General features: G+C 49.7%; 1 protein-coding gene across 1 annotated transcript; it reads left to right on the forward strand.

Annotated features, from left to right (window-relative positions):
• Positions 1-5344: 5344 nt before the first annotated feature.
• On the forward strand, positions 5345-7260 carry LOC144110237 (uncharacterized). The gene has a single exon (XM_077643075.1). The coding sequence runs from the start codon at positions 5413-5415 to the stop codon at positions 7096-7098; it is 1686 nt and encodes a 561-aa protein (XP_077499201.1). The 5' UTR covers positions 5345-5412; the 3' UTR covers positions 7099-7260.
• The last annotated feature ends 9976 nt before the right edge of the window (positions 7261-17236 follow it).

Consider the following 17236-nt stretch of genomic DNA (forward strand, 5'->3'; position numbering starts at 1 on the left):
CACAAATGTTGATTGCGCTATGCACCTTGCTAACCATTAACGAGATGACCGCGCATGAAAGTGATCATCTAATGTTGGAGACAATAAGCACTTCAGTGTTCAGAGTAAACGCAATACGAATTCTAAACTTCGAACTGCCACAATCTGTTCCCTGTGGTGAGAGAGCGGTAAGGTCGCAGGAACTCTTATCTTTGGGAGTCAAACTTTTGAGCAGCTAACTACGCAGCAGTAAGTTTCTCTTCGTTACTGAAGACTTGCATGAACGCAAATTCGTGGCTAGTCAGTACTTTACACGACAAGCTGGCAAAGCACGAGGGCATTTCGAAAGCCTCATAACCTGTTATTGGTCTGAAAACATGGAAAAGGCTGGTGTGTGGTGAATCCTCGGAATTTTGTCACTTGATGCAAGAAATAAACTACTTTCTGTGAGGGTGATGTTGGCCAAGCTGGAGAAATAAAATATCTGGGTTTCGAGCCAGTGGCGGCGCTAACAGATCAGGTTCGCTGGCTGCATGAAAGCACTATGCTATCACCGCAGCCGATCACGCCTCATGTTAAACTGCAACACACTCTTGTGCTGTGCATTGCATGTCGTCGGCTTTAACTTCCATCTATGCACAGGCCTCAAAAGGAAACACTTTCAATCATGCTTTCAGGTACGTGGAGTTGGTTTCCGCCTGCAAAAACATGCTTTCGCGCAATATTTCATGGTTAGCAATGTTAAACCGCCAGCAAATTTTTTTCGTATTTTGCGGGCTTTCAATGCTGGGAAAAGGACCATATGGGAGATGCATTGCCAGAAAAAACTGGATCGGGGCTGAGCCGGAGTTCCAGGGTGGGAACCCGGCCGCGGCTGCCGCGTTTCGACGGTGGCGGAACGCAAAAGCCGCCCGTGTGCTGTGGGATGTCGGTGCACATTAAAGATCCCCAGGTGGTCGAAATTATTCCAGAGTCCTTCCACTAGGGCACCCCTTTCTTTTACTCCCTCCTTTTTTCCTTCCCTTGCAGCGTGGTTCGGTATCCACCCAGATGTGACAGTTCTGCGCCATTTCCTCTCCTCAAAAACCAATTTTTTGTTTCTTAACCCCCTCTACAAATTAACGAGACACGTGACCCGAAAGCGAATATTTAAAAAAAATTTTATATTTATTTTGAGCTAATTCATTAAACAATTCAAGAACAGCCCCACGTCAAAGGAAACAATGTCTCGTCGCACCCAGCTCAGTTGCAGTTTTTTTTTAGTCCATGGTTTAAGAATACCTTCTATTACAAAAACTTAGTTCACTCTGCAATCTTTGTTGCTAACATGCATTATGCAAACGTAATGACACTATATTTTCTCGGGCACCACGGCTGCGCATGTCAGGAAGGTCATATTTTGGTAAATCAGAACAAATTTCTGCCGGCTGTTACACGTGCGATCAATAATTGGTTTTTGGTGGAAAGGAAATGGCGCAGTATCTGTCTCATATATCGTTGGACACCTGAACCGCGCCTTAAGGGAAGGGATAAAGGAGGGAGTGAAAGAAGAGAACACGTGCGATCAACGTGTAGATTTTTGACCAGCGGCTGCGCCCTAATTGTGCACAATTGTCTCAAAATTTACTTGAAGTGGTTGGTGGCTCGATGTCAGACTGTGTTTGCTTGCTACGAGTCAGCGAGTAACTATTGCCAGGCGTTTGCTTTTGCCAATCACACATAGCAGTCGACCAGCTGTTGCCCGACGCTGGCCGGAGCTATGTCGGCCGGGCGTACCGGCTACAAATTCGACGCCGTCGAGTTACCAACCATCGGCCATTGCTCAGTTTCTCTTGGGTAGTTAATAAGCAAAGTTCTTTCATCAGTTATCAGCACTATACAATTTTTAATGCGCACAGTCTAAGAAATTTAACTGCAAGGTTCTGCAAGTTTAACATTATTACCACAGAAGCGAAGAAAATTGTCTTCAAACTGAACAGCTAAATGTTCATTGCTGGAACCAGTTCAACTACCATAAAAACCAGTAAGTACCCTGCCGGCACCTGTACAACCAGCAGAAAAACGAATTTGTCTTGCACGAAAAAGATACAACTATAGCAGACACTAAAAAGTAACTGTAAAGAAAGGTAGAAAATAGGTTTTGAGAAAAGGAAATGACGCAGCATGTAACTCATGTCTCGGTGCACACCCGTACCGCGTCGTAAGGGAACGGAAGGAATAAAGGAATTAAAGAAAGGTGCCGTAGCGGAGGTTTCCGGACAAATTTGGACCACCTGTCATCGTACAGCACATGTGCTTCGGCCCCATCGGAATGCGGCCGCCACGGTCGGGTTCGAACTCTGGTGCTCCGGCTCAGTAGACGAGCGCCTTAACCACTAAGCCACCGCGGCAGGTATGAAAAAAAAACCTTGAGTGATCTTTTCTCAGCCCACACCATGGCCCTGTTTCATCCGTGTCGCTGCGTGACCGCCCCAAGTGTCCTTCACCCTGAAATAATCAGTTGAAAGCCGGGCACAGGCTGTATATGACGGGCCGGAGCTGGGCCCGGACTTCCGGGCCGGCCTGAGCCCGTGCAGTGCTCGAGTCCGCATTTCCCGAGGCAGCTGTGGCGGGCGGAGCACACTGACGGGGCACGAATGATTAAGGCGCCTCCCCCCCACCGTACCTTGCGCTGCCACACAAGGGAGTCAATGGTATTCCTTTTACTGTAACCAAATAGCCGGCTTACATGGTGCAGCTTAATACTTTTGGAAACTAAACCTAGATATGCTTAAATTTCTGCAGTGCGCGATGACTACACATGAAAAATTTGGCCATTCGAAATTCCGTTTCTCTATAAAAGTTTTCTCCATTTTTGCGACTATTCAACAGGGGTTTAATGTGGCTGCCCTACAAGGAAGTTCTGAGGGGCAAAAAACAACCTTTGAGCAAGAAGACGGGGGGGAACTCAGCTAACCATTTAATGCGCCCCATTTTGCCACATGAAAGTTTTTCAGGACAAGGCGCCACCTAAATTTTCCAACTTCCTTCCACAACACCTTCCTGCTTTCTTCAATTTCCGCTCCCACCATTATTTCCTAATTTCTAGGACAAACACTGTCTGTTCTTCAGGGGCGAATAAATGGCGACTAAATGATTGCAAACAACAGCTGCAACTAATAATCTAACTTACTGCCTTGTCATATTGCGTACGGCCTGAGACTCGTAGGCTATAACGAGACTCATTTCTGGAATGAAGTAAATGAAAAAAAAAACTTTTTTCAGTATCTTGAAAACGTTTTGCAAATTTCCTTGGAAATGTCGGAATGAAGAAGTTTGTATGCTTTGAATTAGAAATTTTGCTTACTGCTGACTATGTTGTGATTTAATCGACCGTACCTTATAGTTTTGTAGTTCAGCTCCAACTTTATTTGTGCATTACTGAAGCGCCCTGTGATTGCGTCCTGTCATGATAAGGCCTGCCAGTATTATTTTGCTTGTTTAGCATTTGGGCCCATTCCTAGCCCTAAAGGCTATCGGTCCAACCAACTGTACGTGTGTGTACTGGTTATGAAAATTAATTAGAAAATTAAAATTAAATTAGTGCGCTGCAGGCGTTTGCTTGTTTAAGCCCACAATGACGGGATTTGAAGGCGCAGGCTTCTTTTCCTAGCCTTGCAACCCTGGGGAGACGAGCACCAAGCCGGGCCATGCTTGTACCCATTTGAAGAAAAAGCCGGCGGGTAACTGGCGGGCAGCAGGAGTCGAGCCCATTACGCTCCTCAGCCCAGGCTGGTGCTCTACCACGTGGCTACTCGCTACTTCGTGGTCACCTGACGGAGCTAGGCCATTCACGTAGACGGAGGGCAGAGTCTCTGGGCACCTATGCACGTTTTCTTGTTCTGGATGATCCACGATTCGAGATGAGGCCTCTTAATTTAAGCTCCACCCCCAGTATGATTTCTCTCTCGAAGGACGTCGTCTTTGTGTTCCGCCTGCGCGAATGGAGTCTGTCACGTGACTACGGGGAAGCAGCGAGGTCTGCTGCCTGATGCGTGCTTTCCGTTTATTCACACGTGAAGTAGAACCATTTGTTCCCGATACGTCGGGGCCTCGTTTTCAATGTATGGTTGGTGCCAGAGTTTCCTCTGTGCTACTATCCCAGCCAGACGGACTTCCTCATAAGGTGAAGGGGTGCGTATGATTTTCGCCACCGATATGGCCGCAGTTACACAGACATGAAGACCGATTCATTTGTGAAAACTTTAGTGAGCGCATGGAAGCTTCTCCCCTACTTTTGAAGTTCGTGCTTCAAGAAGCATCTTCCTCGCTTCCTTTTAGCGTAAGCATGCTGCACGAGTGACCGCATGCCAGTGACCCAGATTCAATGACCGCTTTAAGAAGTAGTCAATCGTTGAATTAGCAGCAATGGTGACTGGAAGGGCAGTGGAAAAAGGACCCAAAGAAAAGAAATTCAGCGTTAATGTTTGAAGGACGAACACGGGTCGCGCATTACTGGAAGGGGCCTGACTCTGTGCTTATTAAAGAGCGCACGCCTTTCTTACAACTTCCTTTTCTTTGCGGACATTAATAAACCAACTAGCTCCACAGCTTGCATTGACAAGATAGTCTCAGTCTCAGCTTATTCTTCGCTAGAAAGAACGTGTGGAATAAGCGAGAACGGGCTGAGCAGAAAACGTCCCTTTGCAACGTGACAGGGAGAGTGCGACCGCACTGTAAAGACCAGAAGGATTCCCGTTGCCAAAAATGCTATTTCCAGCTTTGCCTAAGCAAAAAAACTACATTCGGTGCAAATAACCGCCTTCAACTTGCTATGCGAGAACGGGCTGAGCAGAAAACATCCCTTTGCAACGTGACAGGGAGAGTGCGACCGCACTGTAAAGACCAGGAGGATTCCCGTTGCCAAAAATGCAATTTCCAGCTTTGCCTAAGCAAAAAAAACTGTACATTCGTTGCAAATAACCGCCTTCAACTTGGTATTGCACAAAAATCGGAATAGTTGCACAAAGTCGAAGAAATGCCCGTTGTCACGAGTTCGCGACCTATCGATGGCTTAAATTACAGCGACGGTAACAAAGTTTTGACGCTGGCTTTTGGATGTGGGATCATTAGCTGGCGCAATGCATGTAGAGGTAATGAGTTTTTTTTTATTCCTCCATATCTTAGGCAATAAAAGGTTTAACTGGTACTCCTGGACCATCGTCTTCAAATGGTTGTTTTTCGCATTTTTAAAACTTTTAGTTTCTTGTACTAATTTATAAGAATATTACATACCTCGCGTGATCCGGCCACAATGAAAAAAAAACATTAAAAAGCTCAACTACCCTAGCAGACACAGCGCCATCATCCCGCATGGTCGCGCGCCATCCGCGAGAACCCTCGAACAAGCAGTAGCTAACCCTTATTGCGGTGTCTACCCGTTTATCCGCGCCAATGGAATACGAGGCGGCAAAATCCCTATGGGATCAGCAGACCCTGAGCCCTGACACCAAGGAAGAAGAGCAAGATGAAAGGTTCACCCAAGCCCTGATCATCGTGGTGTTCTTCGTCGTCGCATTCCTCGCGGCCATCGCTTGGGCTATGATCCTCACGACAGTCATTGAGGACGAGGAGGACGGCCTGGGGACTCTCGGCACCGACTTCTCCAACGGCGGCACGGAGCGAAGTGAAGAGCTCCCCACTGCCGAGCAGATGTCGGTCGAAGTGGTGGCAGTAACGCGGATGGAGCCGCCCGTCCGGACATCACGGCCGCCGCGCGGGAACTTCTCGACGCCACGTCCGACAACTTTGCGAACGATTCCGACCCGGCGGACCACGGCTACCAGTACGCGCACGGTTCGAACGACTGCAAGAACAAGGACGACTACGACCTCATCCACAACTGCGGCTGGACCTATCAGGACGAGCACGGTTCGTACTCCTGCTAACACCAGGACGACTGTGACTTCATCCACAACTGCGGCTGGGCCGAGGCCCCTCAGTCGGGCACTGTTCTGCACATATGGCAACGGCACGACTGGTAACACCAAATTCCCCGCGGACGGCCTGTGCGACTACATCTTCTACGATTCGATGTACAAGAACGGCATCAACACACTGGACCAAAGCACTCCGTACAGCGCCGACTTGGAGGCAGTCCTTAGGCAAGCGGAAAGCGGTGTCTATGCGAACACGCAGTTCGGCCTGGGGTTCGCATTTACAGAACTGCGCAAATTCCTGCAGCACAGCGCCTTCTCCTCTACGAGTGTCATAGGTCAGTTCATTCAGCGTGGCGTGTCGCATTTGGGGGTCATCGACTGCCCCGTTTACGGCGCGGAGTTGTCCCAGATAAACGAAGTTTTCGGTGCCATCGCAGTCCTGAGCATAGATTTGGAGCCCGTAAGACGTAGGGGACAGCCTGCGTACCTGGTGGTCGGCATGGTATCCTTTAACAGCACGTGGAACGAGTACTTCAAAAGGCAGTTCAGGAGGACGAGCGCGTTCAAGCCTCACTTGTTTATTTCTCACGGCTACCAGTTATTCGAGGATTGGCAGAGAACGCCGTGCCTGGCCACACCACCAACGGTGCTCTTCAAGCCACCGCACCCGCAGCAGACCATACACGACCTGCGGGATGCTGTGCTAGCATTAGCAGAGATCGGCGCGCAAGCTGGAGGTCCGGCGCTGTCGCTCTCGGTCACAATGAAAGGCCGATGGACGGAGCTGGTAGCTAACACCGTCGCGGCGGCATTCTCACCATGCACCGAGAAATGGCGCCGCCCGCCCGCAAGCTACACGGGAGTGTGCATCGCAGCGCCTTTTTCGAACACTTTGAAGTACGATTTGCATGGTCGCGCCATGCGGGCTTACGACGCCCAGAGGCGCCTCATGTACTTCTACGACAACGAGCAAGCGCTGAGCGAAAAACTTTGCAGAGTTAAGGCGAACTATACGCAGGTGCTGTTCGGCCTGGCAGTTTTTGACCTGGAGTATGAGGATGGCGATAACATCTGCTCGACGCGAAACCGGTTCGGCAGTTTCAGCAGACTGAAGATGGTGGCAAAGGTGCTGGATTTTTTTAGCAGCAAGTACACAGACGGGACACAGGAGAACAACTGTTCTCAACTTTGGCGCTCCTAAAGTTCAGGACAGGCGCTGCCTCGCTAGTCGATTAATCTGCACTTTGGGCAGCGTATTCATCTGTTTTGTAAAACAATGTTTACAGGCTTCGGTCATACCGGATAGTCTCACCAAACCGCTTGTGCCATCGATATGTTTGCGTGATAAAATTTTTTATCCGCCGTTTTCTTGTCACCCTACGCCTAGCGTAACCCAAACTCTCCGAGTTAGCGTTTGAGGAGCTAGAACGAACATTTCGCCACTACACTCTAAACACGAGTTAACTTATATGGGCGTAAAAAGGCAGTAAGCTGTCCTTTAGCGCACTCTCCTTTAAGGGCAGGGTAGTCTGCCCAAACTCGGGTAAATTTTCATTACTAAGAATACGGAATGCACGTGGTTGGCAACGGAAACAAATTCCCTCTTGTAAGCATGCGAAGTTGTAGCAGTTAACGAAGATTTTGACCGATGTTTTAATCTCCTCTATTAGCTAATCTCAAGACTTCCGTGCCGCGTTTAAGCCTCCTCCCATTGCTCAATGCATGAAGTTAAGTTTCGCGGTGGGAATGTGACTGTGGTGCCAAGAGTAAGCATTCCGTATATTTAGCGATCGAAAGGCATACCCCGGGACTTGGGGCAGCATACCCTGTCCCTAAAAGGGAGTGAGCTAGTGAACACCTTACTCCCTTTGTACTACCATACCGGCTAATTCGTGTTTAGAGTGACTAGTTTTTGTCTTGGCAGAAGTCCTCGCCTATAAAATTATTTGGACCGATTACTCTTCCCTTTTCTTGGAAACCATATACAGTGGTCGGTACGCCAGGGAGGTAGGCGAAGAAGACTCGTCAAACGAAGAGAACTTCGGTCGTTGTAGTTGTTAGCCTATCAATATATGCTAACAACAACACAGCTGAAGAAATTCATGATACACCTCTTCAGCAGCTGTGGCACTGAAAAAAAAATTCCCAGCCTTCGAACGGTCTAAAAACAAAACAGAACATTTTCTGTCGTAAAAAAAGTATTTTTGGCCAAGAACTTGGTAAAAACAGATTTTTCTTGAAACAAAATTTTCTGTTACGGTGCTGACCCTTGTCGTATATCGTACAGAAAAGTACTACAGTAGCACATGAAAATACTACAATACTAGAGAAAAACCTGCCGTTACGACAAAACATTCTGTCGTATTTGGACAAGATTCTGTCATTCTTTTCGACTGGGTCTCCGTTCCTCCGGAGGGGAAATTGACAGAAATGATTATCACTTTTGTTCATTGGCCACAAGGTGACAGCGGGGGCGCTTGGTTACGAGAACTTACGACGTACACGACACTCACGCCGTCTGCCTTGCTAGAAAGGAAGGCGATTTGTTGCGAAGCACTAAGAAGACGACGAAAAGGAGCAAAGTGCGTGTTATTTAACTGTCAATATTGTTCTCTTGTTTTATTCATTGATTTTTCAAAATTGAAGATTGGTGCTACATTTTTGTCATCATCTTCCATGGAAACTTTGTTTATTCAACTACACCTTGGCCAATCCCCCCGCGTGGGTATGTGCCATATACCTGGGGTGAAGAAGAAGAAGAGTGATTGAGTCCCTCCCGTTACGCTTTTCAGCTCCGTGTCCCTTCCTTTACAGGATCTGTGTTTGGAGTGCGTTCGCCCCATCGAGTGGTCAGCAATGCCTCCCAAACACAAGGCAAGTAGACGTTGCGTTGGGTTCAAGTGCTGGGGTTAATCGTAGCAGTCGTGAAGCCGCCGATCCACCTCGTGCATCAAAATCCGTCGCCACGCAGGGTTAGGACAGGAACTGGGCATATTTTCTCCGCGCCCGCAAGCTGCAGTCAAACTGCTTAGAAGTTCTAATACGTTGTTGAGCTATAGATAGAAAAAAAAGTGTACTACAGCTTTATCTCACCGCTACTCACATACGGGGTAGTTGTTGATGTTGTTAGCCTATAAAAAGGTGGCACATACCCACACTGGGGGATCGGCCAAGAATCGGATGGCTGTTCACCTGAACGCAGTTAATAAAAAGGAAAAGCACGTGGGAGCGCAACACCGGTGAATTCTTCGGCATGAACAGAAAAGGGATGAGAGTTTTGATTACAAAATTGTAAGAATAATAATAAAGAGAGGGATTAAATAATAATGATTAAGTCAAAATGTAATAATTGATAGAAAAGAAAAGTTTGGAACACTTAGCAAGGCAGTCGGTGAGATTCTATCAGGAAATTTAGAACAGCGGTACAAACAGACCTGTGGCTGAACCCAAATCTGGTGGCGCCAAATGATAGCAAGAGCGGGCTGCTCAAACTAAGGCCAAGATGCTGCAAGGGCTCCTCCAGCAACCTTTTTCTCAGAGAGTTGAATCGGCGACAATACAGCCAAAAATGTTCAATAGATTCAGGCTCACGGGGTAGAAACGTGGAGGCTAACGAAAAAGGAAAAAGAAATGGGTTTGGGCAGGCCATGTAATGCGAAGGCAAGGTAACGGCTAGTCCTTAAGGGTAATGGAGTGGATTTCAAGGGAAGTCAAGCATAGCAGGAGTCGGCAGAAAGGAGGACGGATGAGATGAGTTTTCGGGCATACGGTGGGCGCAGCTGGCAAAGGACATGGGTTAATTGGAGAGACATGGGAGAGGTCTCTGCCCTGCAGTGGGCGTAGTCAGGATGATGATGTTTGACCTCGCGGGAGGCGTCTCTTAGCTTTCAACAAATCGCCGGGGTAGCAGCCCAGATTTTGAAACTGTTTAGAAACTGGTGCGTTTACTTTCAAATAAATTCTGTTGCCATCAATTTCTCTCATGGAAAGCGAAATTTGGTTGTCACGAGTAACGTAAAGCAGTGGTACTGTCGCAGTTGGGGCGCTCACCCAAACCGGAAATTCGTTACCATTCACAGCGACAGCTGTTAAGGGCGTCTTTCTCGTTGGCGTAACAAGAAGAATCGAGGAGCAAAGGCTTAGTGGTTAGAGCGCTCGGCTACTGATCCGGAGTACCCGGGTTCGAACCCGACCGCGGCGGCCATGTTTCGATGGAGGCGAAACGCTAAGGCGCCCGTGTGCTGTGCGTTGTCGGTTTACGTCAAAGATCCCCAGGCGGTCGAAATTATTCCGGAGTTATCCACTACGGCACCTCCTCCTTCCTTTCTTTTTCACTCCCTCCTTTATCCCTTCCCTTACGGCGCGGTTCAAGTGTCCGCCGATATGTGAGACAGATACTGCGCAATTTCCTTTCCCCCCAAAAACAATTGTCAATTTACAGGTCAGAGTTCGCAAAAGAAGAGGTATTAATACTTGCCAAAATCATCACCAACATCAGCTTGACTATAGGGCCACTGCAGGATAAAGGCCTCTCCTATATATCTCTAATTAACCCAGCCCTGTGCCAGCTGCGGCCTTTTCCTTGCAAACTTATTAATCTCATCCGCCCACCTAACCTTCTGCCGCCCCCTGCTACGCTTTCCTTCTCTTGGAATCCACTCCGTTACCCTTAAGGACCATCGGTTATCTTGCCTTCGCATTACAGGCCCTGCCATTTCTTCTTAATTTCGACTAAGATGTCATTAACCCGTGTTTGTACCGTGGTGCACTCTGCTCTCTTCCTGCCTCTTAATGTCTCCGTTCATAAAGGGCGCCGGTTGATAACAGAGCGAATTAACGACACATTCGGCACCGCAGATTTTTGTCGTCGTATCTCTTGTTGCACGGGCGTAGTAACCAGCGGTCAGGCTTTAGTTTTGAAGCCTACTTCGCCGGTATACCATTCCATTTTGGTTTTGTTCAGTTTATTTTCTCTTTTTGATTGCCTCAAGCCGTGCCACGCTCCCGCCGTATCGTTGGAGAGAAGGAATGCAGGGTGACATAATGCATGAGGCGCCGATTGGTAATCGTTAAAAAGGTCACTGTTAGAATATGTCGATAGGTGGCAGTTAAATAGGCGCCCATAGATGGCGCCAGCCACATCGCAACCGCGAGCACCGCACCAAGCGCACGGGCCGTCGGCTGCCGTCTTCCTGCTCACCCTCATATGAGCATGGAGCAGACGACGACTCGCGTTACAAGCGTCGCCTCTCAGGCTGTTACGTAGCAGACCCATCGCTGTATTCATACAGTATTCCTATAGTAACCGCATTTACTATGGAGCCTACACAGGGATCGAACCCCTGACCCCCGGTTTGCGAGTCAGACGCGCTACTATCGCAACAGCTTGTTCAGTACGCGGCTTTATATGTATGTTGTGTGGCCTTTCACATAATAATTGTGACTGTGAAACAGGAAACAGTGTCTGTGTCTGCATGGACAAGAGGAACCGTTGTCGCGTCATACCCTTAAAGGCGGAGCTTAAGTGCTTTCCCCCCCTCCCCTCAACTTTTCATTTCTTTTTTGCAGAGCAAGAAGCGGACGACGGCCAGCGTAAGTTCGCATTGGCGTCTTTTCTCCCGTGTTACTGGTCTTTTACTCTAAGTTCCCGCGGTAGAAAGACGAGCGCAGAATCCTCTTTGGTGCACCTTTAAGGCGGAGCTTAAGTGTCCTCTCCGATTTCTTGTAGTCGAATCTTATGGAATGACTATTATTAGCACACATTGTTTTGTCTTTAAGTAAATCTGACATTTATTTACTTTGATGAGCTAGTTCACGCACCTGTGGTGAGATTTAGGCTTTCTATATATCCCACGGGCATAGACGGCGCGACTGCGCCGCTATGTTTCTCGAAGCAGCTGAGAGCCACAACCGCGGTGTTACAATGGCCACAACTGCGTCCGTTGCTTCAGGCCCCAATGGGCATTGAAACCCCCTTGGACGTCCCACGGATGTCCTAAACGTCCACAGGACGTCCGAGGCAGTTTCAGTGCCCATTGGGGCGATTGCTGAAATGGCTGAACGCTTCGAGTCGCACGGGCCCTGAAGTCTTCCTACCGTGCAAGCACCCGAATTTGTGCACAATGCGCACTTCCACAGGGCACTCCGTCAGGGTCCAGTCCGGAGCCGGAGGGCACACTTCCGACGTCCGAGAGCAGTACCGTCGTGTCCACCGGGGTGGCACCGCCCCAAGTTAGTCGTCGGCGAGGGCACACCGCCCCCCGAAACCGGAGCTCATCTTCGCTGCGAGCTAGAGCGGTGCGCAGCGGTTCCCACAGCCCCGAGGCCAGTTTTCCTGCCGGTCCCTTGCAGCCCGCTCAGGTACATATATCTCAAAGGGCACCCTACGGTTACCTTGCCAGGTTGGCTCCTGTCAGCCGGAGTTGGGGTAGAGACATCAACATTTTCGTAGTGTATTTTTGCTTTCAAATTATGCGTAAGACTTGCGTAAGACAAATATACAAAATTTGCCCATGCTCCTGAATTATAATAATTGAATTTATTCTCCCTCTCAGTTTCGGTTTCGGAAGTCAGGAGATCGCTGCGACGTCATAAGTGAACACCAGATCACACGGGACATACAAAAACTGCTCTGTAATAGCTTTTTGCTCGCTTGCTGCCATTACGGTCTCTGGAGTAGTTTAGCATGAGAGTTCAAACGAATTAAAAAGAGAAAGGAGCAATTGTATTGCTGTTTTTGTACATCACGTGATTTAATATACACTAGTGACGTCGCGAAAAAAATTCATTTACACATTATTTATTGAGCTCTAGCGAACTACACATGGCAATCAATGTTTAATAATGTAGTGCGTATATATCCAGAGCAAAAAAAAAAATAACTGCCCGGAAATACTTGTTCCTCCCCTCCTTTAAATAGAATTATGCACCCATCGAAATTTTGTTTATTGGGAGATAAATTTTAAACGTTTTCTTATGTTATTTCTACCAGCAACCTTGCGACTGGTATCTCACAAACGTTACCTGCTAGCTCTGTGCTTTCTAAATAAGAAATTTACAGGCTTATTCTCGATTATTTCGGGCATACCATGAAATTGGCGCTTACAGTCGGTAGTTTTGTGCCGGTGTGCACACCAGAGAGTTGTTGATAACGTTGGTGACATTTGTACTAACGTCCCGGGAAGCACCGCCTTCAGCAGTGTAGTCAAGTTTAGTTAAGTTTTTCATTTTCTGCGGCTTTCTTCAGTATTTTGTTCAATAGTGTATGCCAACGAAGAGGAAACCCCGAAAAAATTATCAACGGAAAAGTGAAGATTGCTTGGAGGTTATCTTTTATTTTTTCCTAGTTTTCATGTACAGGGAATTGAAAGGTCAGGGACAAAAGATACGGGGTACCTTTTCCGTAAACGTTGAACTAAGCTCTGCCTCGGTACGGGGGTTTATGAGCGTAAAAAAAGTGTTTTTTCGACGCTCCGGATCCGACCTGCGGAGAGAGGTTGTGAACGTGGACGATTTGTGAAGGTCGTGTGACGACACCTTTAATGGGAGGCATTCTTCATTTATCGCAAGGAAGCGGACCAAATATTAGGTGTTCTTGCCTCGCTGCGAGATCATCCCACTGCACCAAAATGCACCGTTTAGTAGCGATGGTTTAAAAAAGCTTTTTTATATATTGCGAGATAATGTGCTGAAAAGTATGTAAATATTTCTGGGGCGCTAACATGAGGACGCCGCCATTTCAAGCGTTTCGAACCTCGCGCAGGAGACCGCAGATAATGCTCTCCAGGAAGGCGCTGCCTCTGCGCCTGCTAAAACAATTCACGGCCTGCCGCGAACCGAACGTTCTTTGTCCGATGTCGGCAAGACCGGTCCTGACAGCGGGCAAAGATCTCCCGGAGAGTCACTTAAGGGCGCTCGAAGGTCATCGTCTTCGGAGCGCGCTCAGCGAGTCGTGGCCGGGTCTACGACTTCCAGTGGACGCACTTCGAAGGTCACTGCCGACGGTGGACTCGTGTCTCCGAAAAGGATGGGCCACGGATCGCCGCAGGGACTTCCTTTAGCCCAAAAGGGTGCTTCTCCCTCCAAGGAAAGCGTCTCGTCGAGAAGTCGCCCTTCGAAAACCGAAGGCGATATAGTATCTTCGACAAGCAGGCCTTCACGTGCCCTTTCGAAAAGTCCTTCGCGGAGCAAGACAGACCTCGGATCTCCGCGGAGACACCCTTTAGACAAAATGGCTGTCTCTCCTTCCAAGGAAAGCGTCTCGTCGAGAAATCGCCTGTCGAAAACCGAAGGCGATATAGTATCTTCGACAAGCAAGCCTTCACGTGCCCCTTCGAAAAGTCCTTCGAGGAGGAAGACAGACCTCGGATCGCCGCGGAGACATCCTTTAGACAAAATGGCTGTCTCTCCTTCCAAGGAAAGTTTCTCGTCGAGAAGTCGCCTGTCGAAAACCGAAGGCGACAGCATATCTTCGAAAAGCAAAGGGCGTCTACCTTCCGAGCGAAACGTGCCAGGCAGCGAAGCTTCCCAGCCACATCCGCCCAAGGCGTCTTCCCCGATCCGTGACAGACAGACCGAGAAACTCCCTGAGACGCCGACGTCACAGTCACCAATACGCAGTGACCACGACAAGCGGTCTTCACCGGCTGTGGCTACTCCAACGAAAAGCGGCAGGGGCACGCCCAGCAAGAAGCGAGGAGACGAACCACCACTGCTTCCGCTGGGACAGGCGGCGTCAGACTTCTCCGGATCGGGTGAGTTCCAGGGAAAAGGCCCAGCGACGCCTCGTCGGAAGCAAGACGGTGGCGTCAAGACGCCGCAGTCCCGAAGGACCAGCTTGGCATCCGAAAGGAGCGTAATGTCGGAACACGACCGCCACAGTCCCTTCATTGTCGCCTGCTCGCTGCTCTGCGTAGTGGCGTTCCTGGTCATCGTCGCCGTAGTGCTCGTGCTCACGTCGGAGAAGGGATATCCGGTCGCCTGCGCGTCGCAGGCCTGCGTCCAGCTAAGCGACCTGCTCAACGCCAGCGTGAACGCGACCGTCAAGCCGTGTGACAACTTCTACAAGTACGTCTGCGGCGGGTTTCCTTCCGGAAGCCGGACCTCGGTGTACCGGGAGCACGTGGAGAGGTTTGGTCGCTCCCTGATTTCGATCGCCGCCGATGCCCTCGTCAACCGCTCCGACCACACGGCCGCGCAGAAAGTGGCGGTCTTCCTTCGATCCTGCCTGCTGGCGGTCACGAACGACGAGCAGAATCAGCTGGCCGATTTCCGGCGGAAGCTGGCGGAGCTGGGTGTCTTGTGGCCGAGCGCGTCGCAGACTCCCGACGTCGTCGGCACAGCGGCGAAGGTCTTCGCCACGTTCCGAGTCGCTCCCTTGCTGAAGATCGAGAGGAGTCGAGATGGCGGCGAAGGCGAACCGCCGTACCTGATTGTGGGCCCCGGCACTGTGATGCCGGTTTGGATGGAACAGAGGGACTGGCTCCTGCGGTCCGGGCGTTACGAAGAGTTCTACATGGCTACTGTCGTGGCGTACACCGGACAACGAGGCAGCGAGCACGTGGCGTCCGGCACCACAGAAATCAAAAAGTTTTTGGAGTTGGACCGCGTGGTGCTTAAAAACCTGGTTTATGCCGATAGGAGCCACACGGATGTGCAACGCCTGGGGACGATGAGCGAGCTACAGGCCCTCGCGCCGAACATCAGAACAGAAGCCTGGCAGACTGTAATCACTAAAGAGTTGGGACTTCCGACGTCGGCACTGACAGAAGTCAGCAACCCGGACTACTTGAAGCGTTTGAACGACCTTTTAGGCCAAATCGAAGAGAAGGACCTGCACTTCTACCTCGGCTGGTGCGTAGTGCAAGCCATGGGGCGACTTATGAGCAAGTCCCTCTCGGACGTGTGGTACTCGCTGTCAAAGCCGGAGCAGAAGGAGCAGGAGGGCAAAGGCCTTCCTTTAGATTCACCGAGGGTCGCGGACTGCATGCAGCTGACGGAGTCCCTCTTCGGCTGGATCCTGTTCCAGCGCTTCGCGCTGATTCAAGCCGGCCCGGCTGTTCAGAACGGCGTGAACGCTATGGCGGAGAGCATTGCCGAAGACCTCGCCAAGCGACTCGAAGCGGCATCGTGGTGAACGGGAAGCCGTCGCCTTTGCTCGCAGCTAGCGTGACGAAGGCCGACTTCGGGGACGTGCTTTACCACATCACGAGATTCCCGACGGAGGAGGGTCTGGACACGCTGCTGGCGAACGTGAGCGCCATGCAGCACTCCTCCTTCTTCACAAACTGGATCACTGCCGCCTCAGGGATGGCCCGTGTTCCGAAAGCAAAGTGGGACCAGGTAGGTTGATTTATGGTTTTCTACTTGCAAGAGCAACGCTTCGGGCTAGGTGCATTGAATGACTCCAACTGATTTCGACAGCCTAACTCTCATAACACTACCCCTTTCGTATTTCGCCAGACCGAGATATAACTCGCGATCACTTGTTCAGTAGCTGAATGTCAGAACGATTGAACCATTTGAACCAAGCACGGGACTAGCCGCTACTAATAAGCGATTTTTTTATAAGGCACACTATTAGACAGGCAGGACATATCAGTTGCAGGGAACGTCATGCATGATGTAAAGGGCCGTAAAAGCGATGAAACCGAAACGTTCGTGGTTAGTGGGAGTTTAACGTCCCAAAGCGCCTCAGGCTATGAGGGACGCCGTAGTGAAGGGCTCCAGAAATTTCGACCACCTGGGGCTCTTTAACGTGCACTGACATCGCACAGTACACGGGCCTCTAGAATTTTGCCTCCATGATCGAACCCGCGTCTTTCGGGTCAGCAGCCGAGTGCCGTAACCACTGAGCAACCGCGGCGGCGAAACCGAAATGTGTTTACGGGGAAGTGCTTAAAGGTAGTGAAGGAATACGTCTAGGGCAGGTAGTGACAACTGATCCGGATCATGAGAGGGAAATATCTAGAAGGATAACAATGGGGTGGAGCGCGTATGGCAAGTTCTCTCAGATCATGAGTAGCAGTTTACCAATATCCCTCAAGAGAAAAGTCTACAACAGCTGTATCTTGCCGGTATTCATCTACGGAGCACAAACGTGGAGGCTAACGAAAAGGGTTCAGCTTAAGTTAAGGATAACACAGCGAGACATGGAAAGAAAAATGATAGGTGTATCGTTAAGAGACCGGAAGCGGGCAGAGGAGGTGAGGGAACAAACGCGTGTTAATGACATCCTAGTCGAAATCAAGAGGAAGAAATGGGCTTGGGCAGGGCTTGTAATGCGAAGGCAAGATAACCGCTGGTCCTTAAGGGCAACGGAGTGGATTCTAAAAGAAGGC

This window comes from Amblyomma americanum, chromosome 11 (assembly GCF_052857255.1).
Source record: "Amblyomma americanum isolate KBUSLIRL-KWMA chromosome 11, ASM5285725v1, whole genome shotgun sequence".
NCBI classification, from domain to species: Eukaryota; Metazoa; Arthropoda; class Arachnida; order Ixodida; family Ixodidae; genus Amblyomma; species Amblyomma americanum.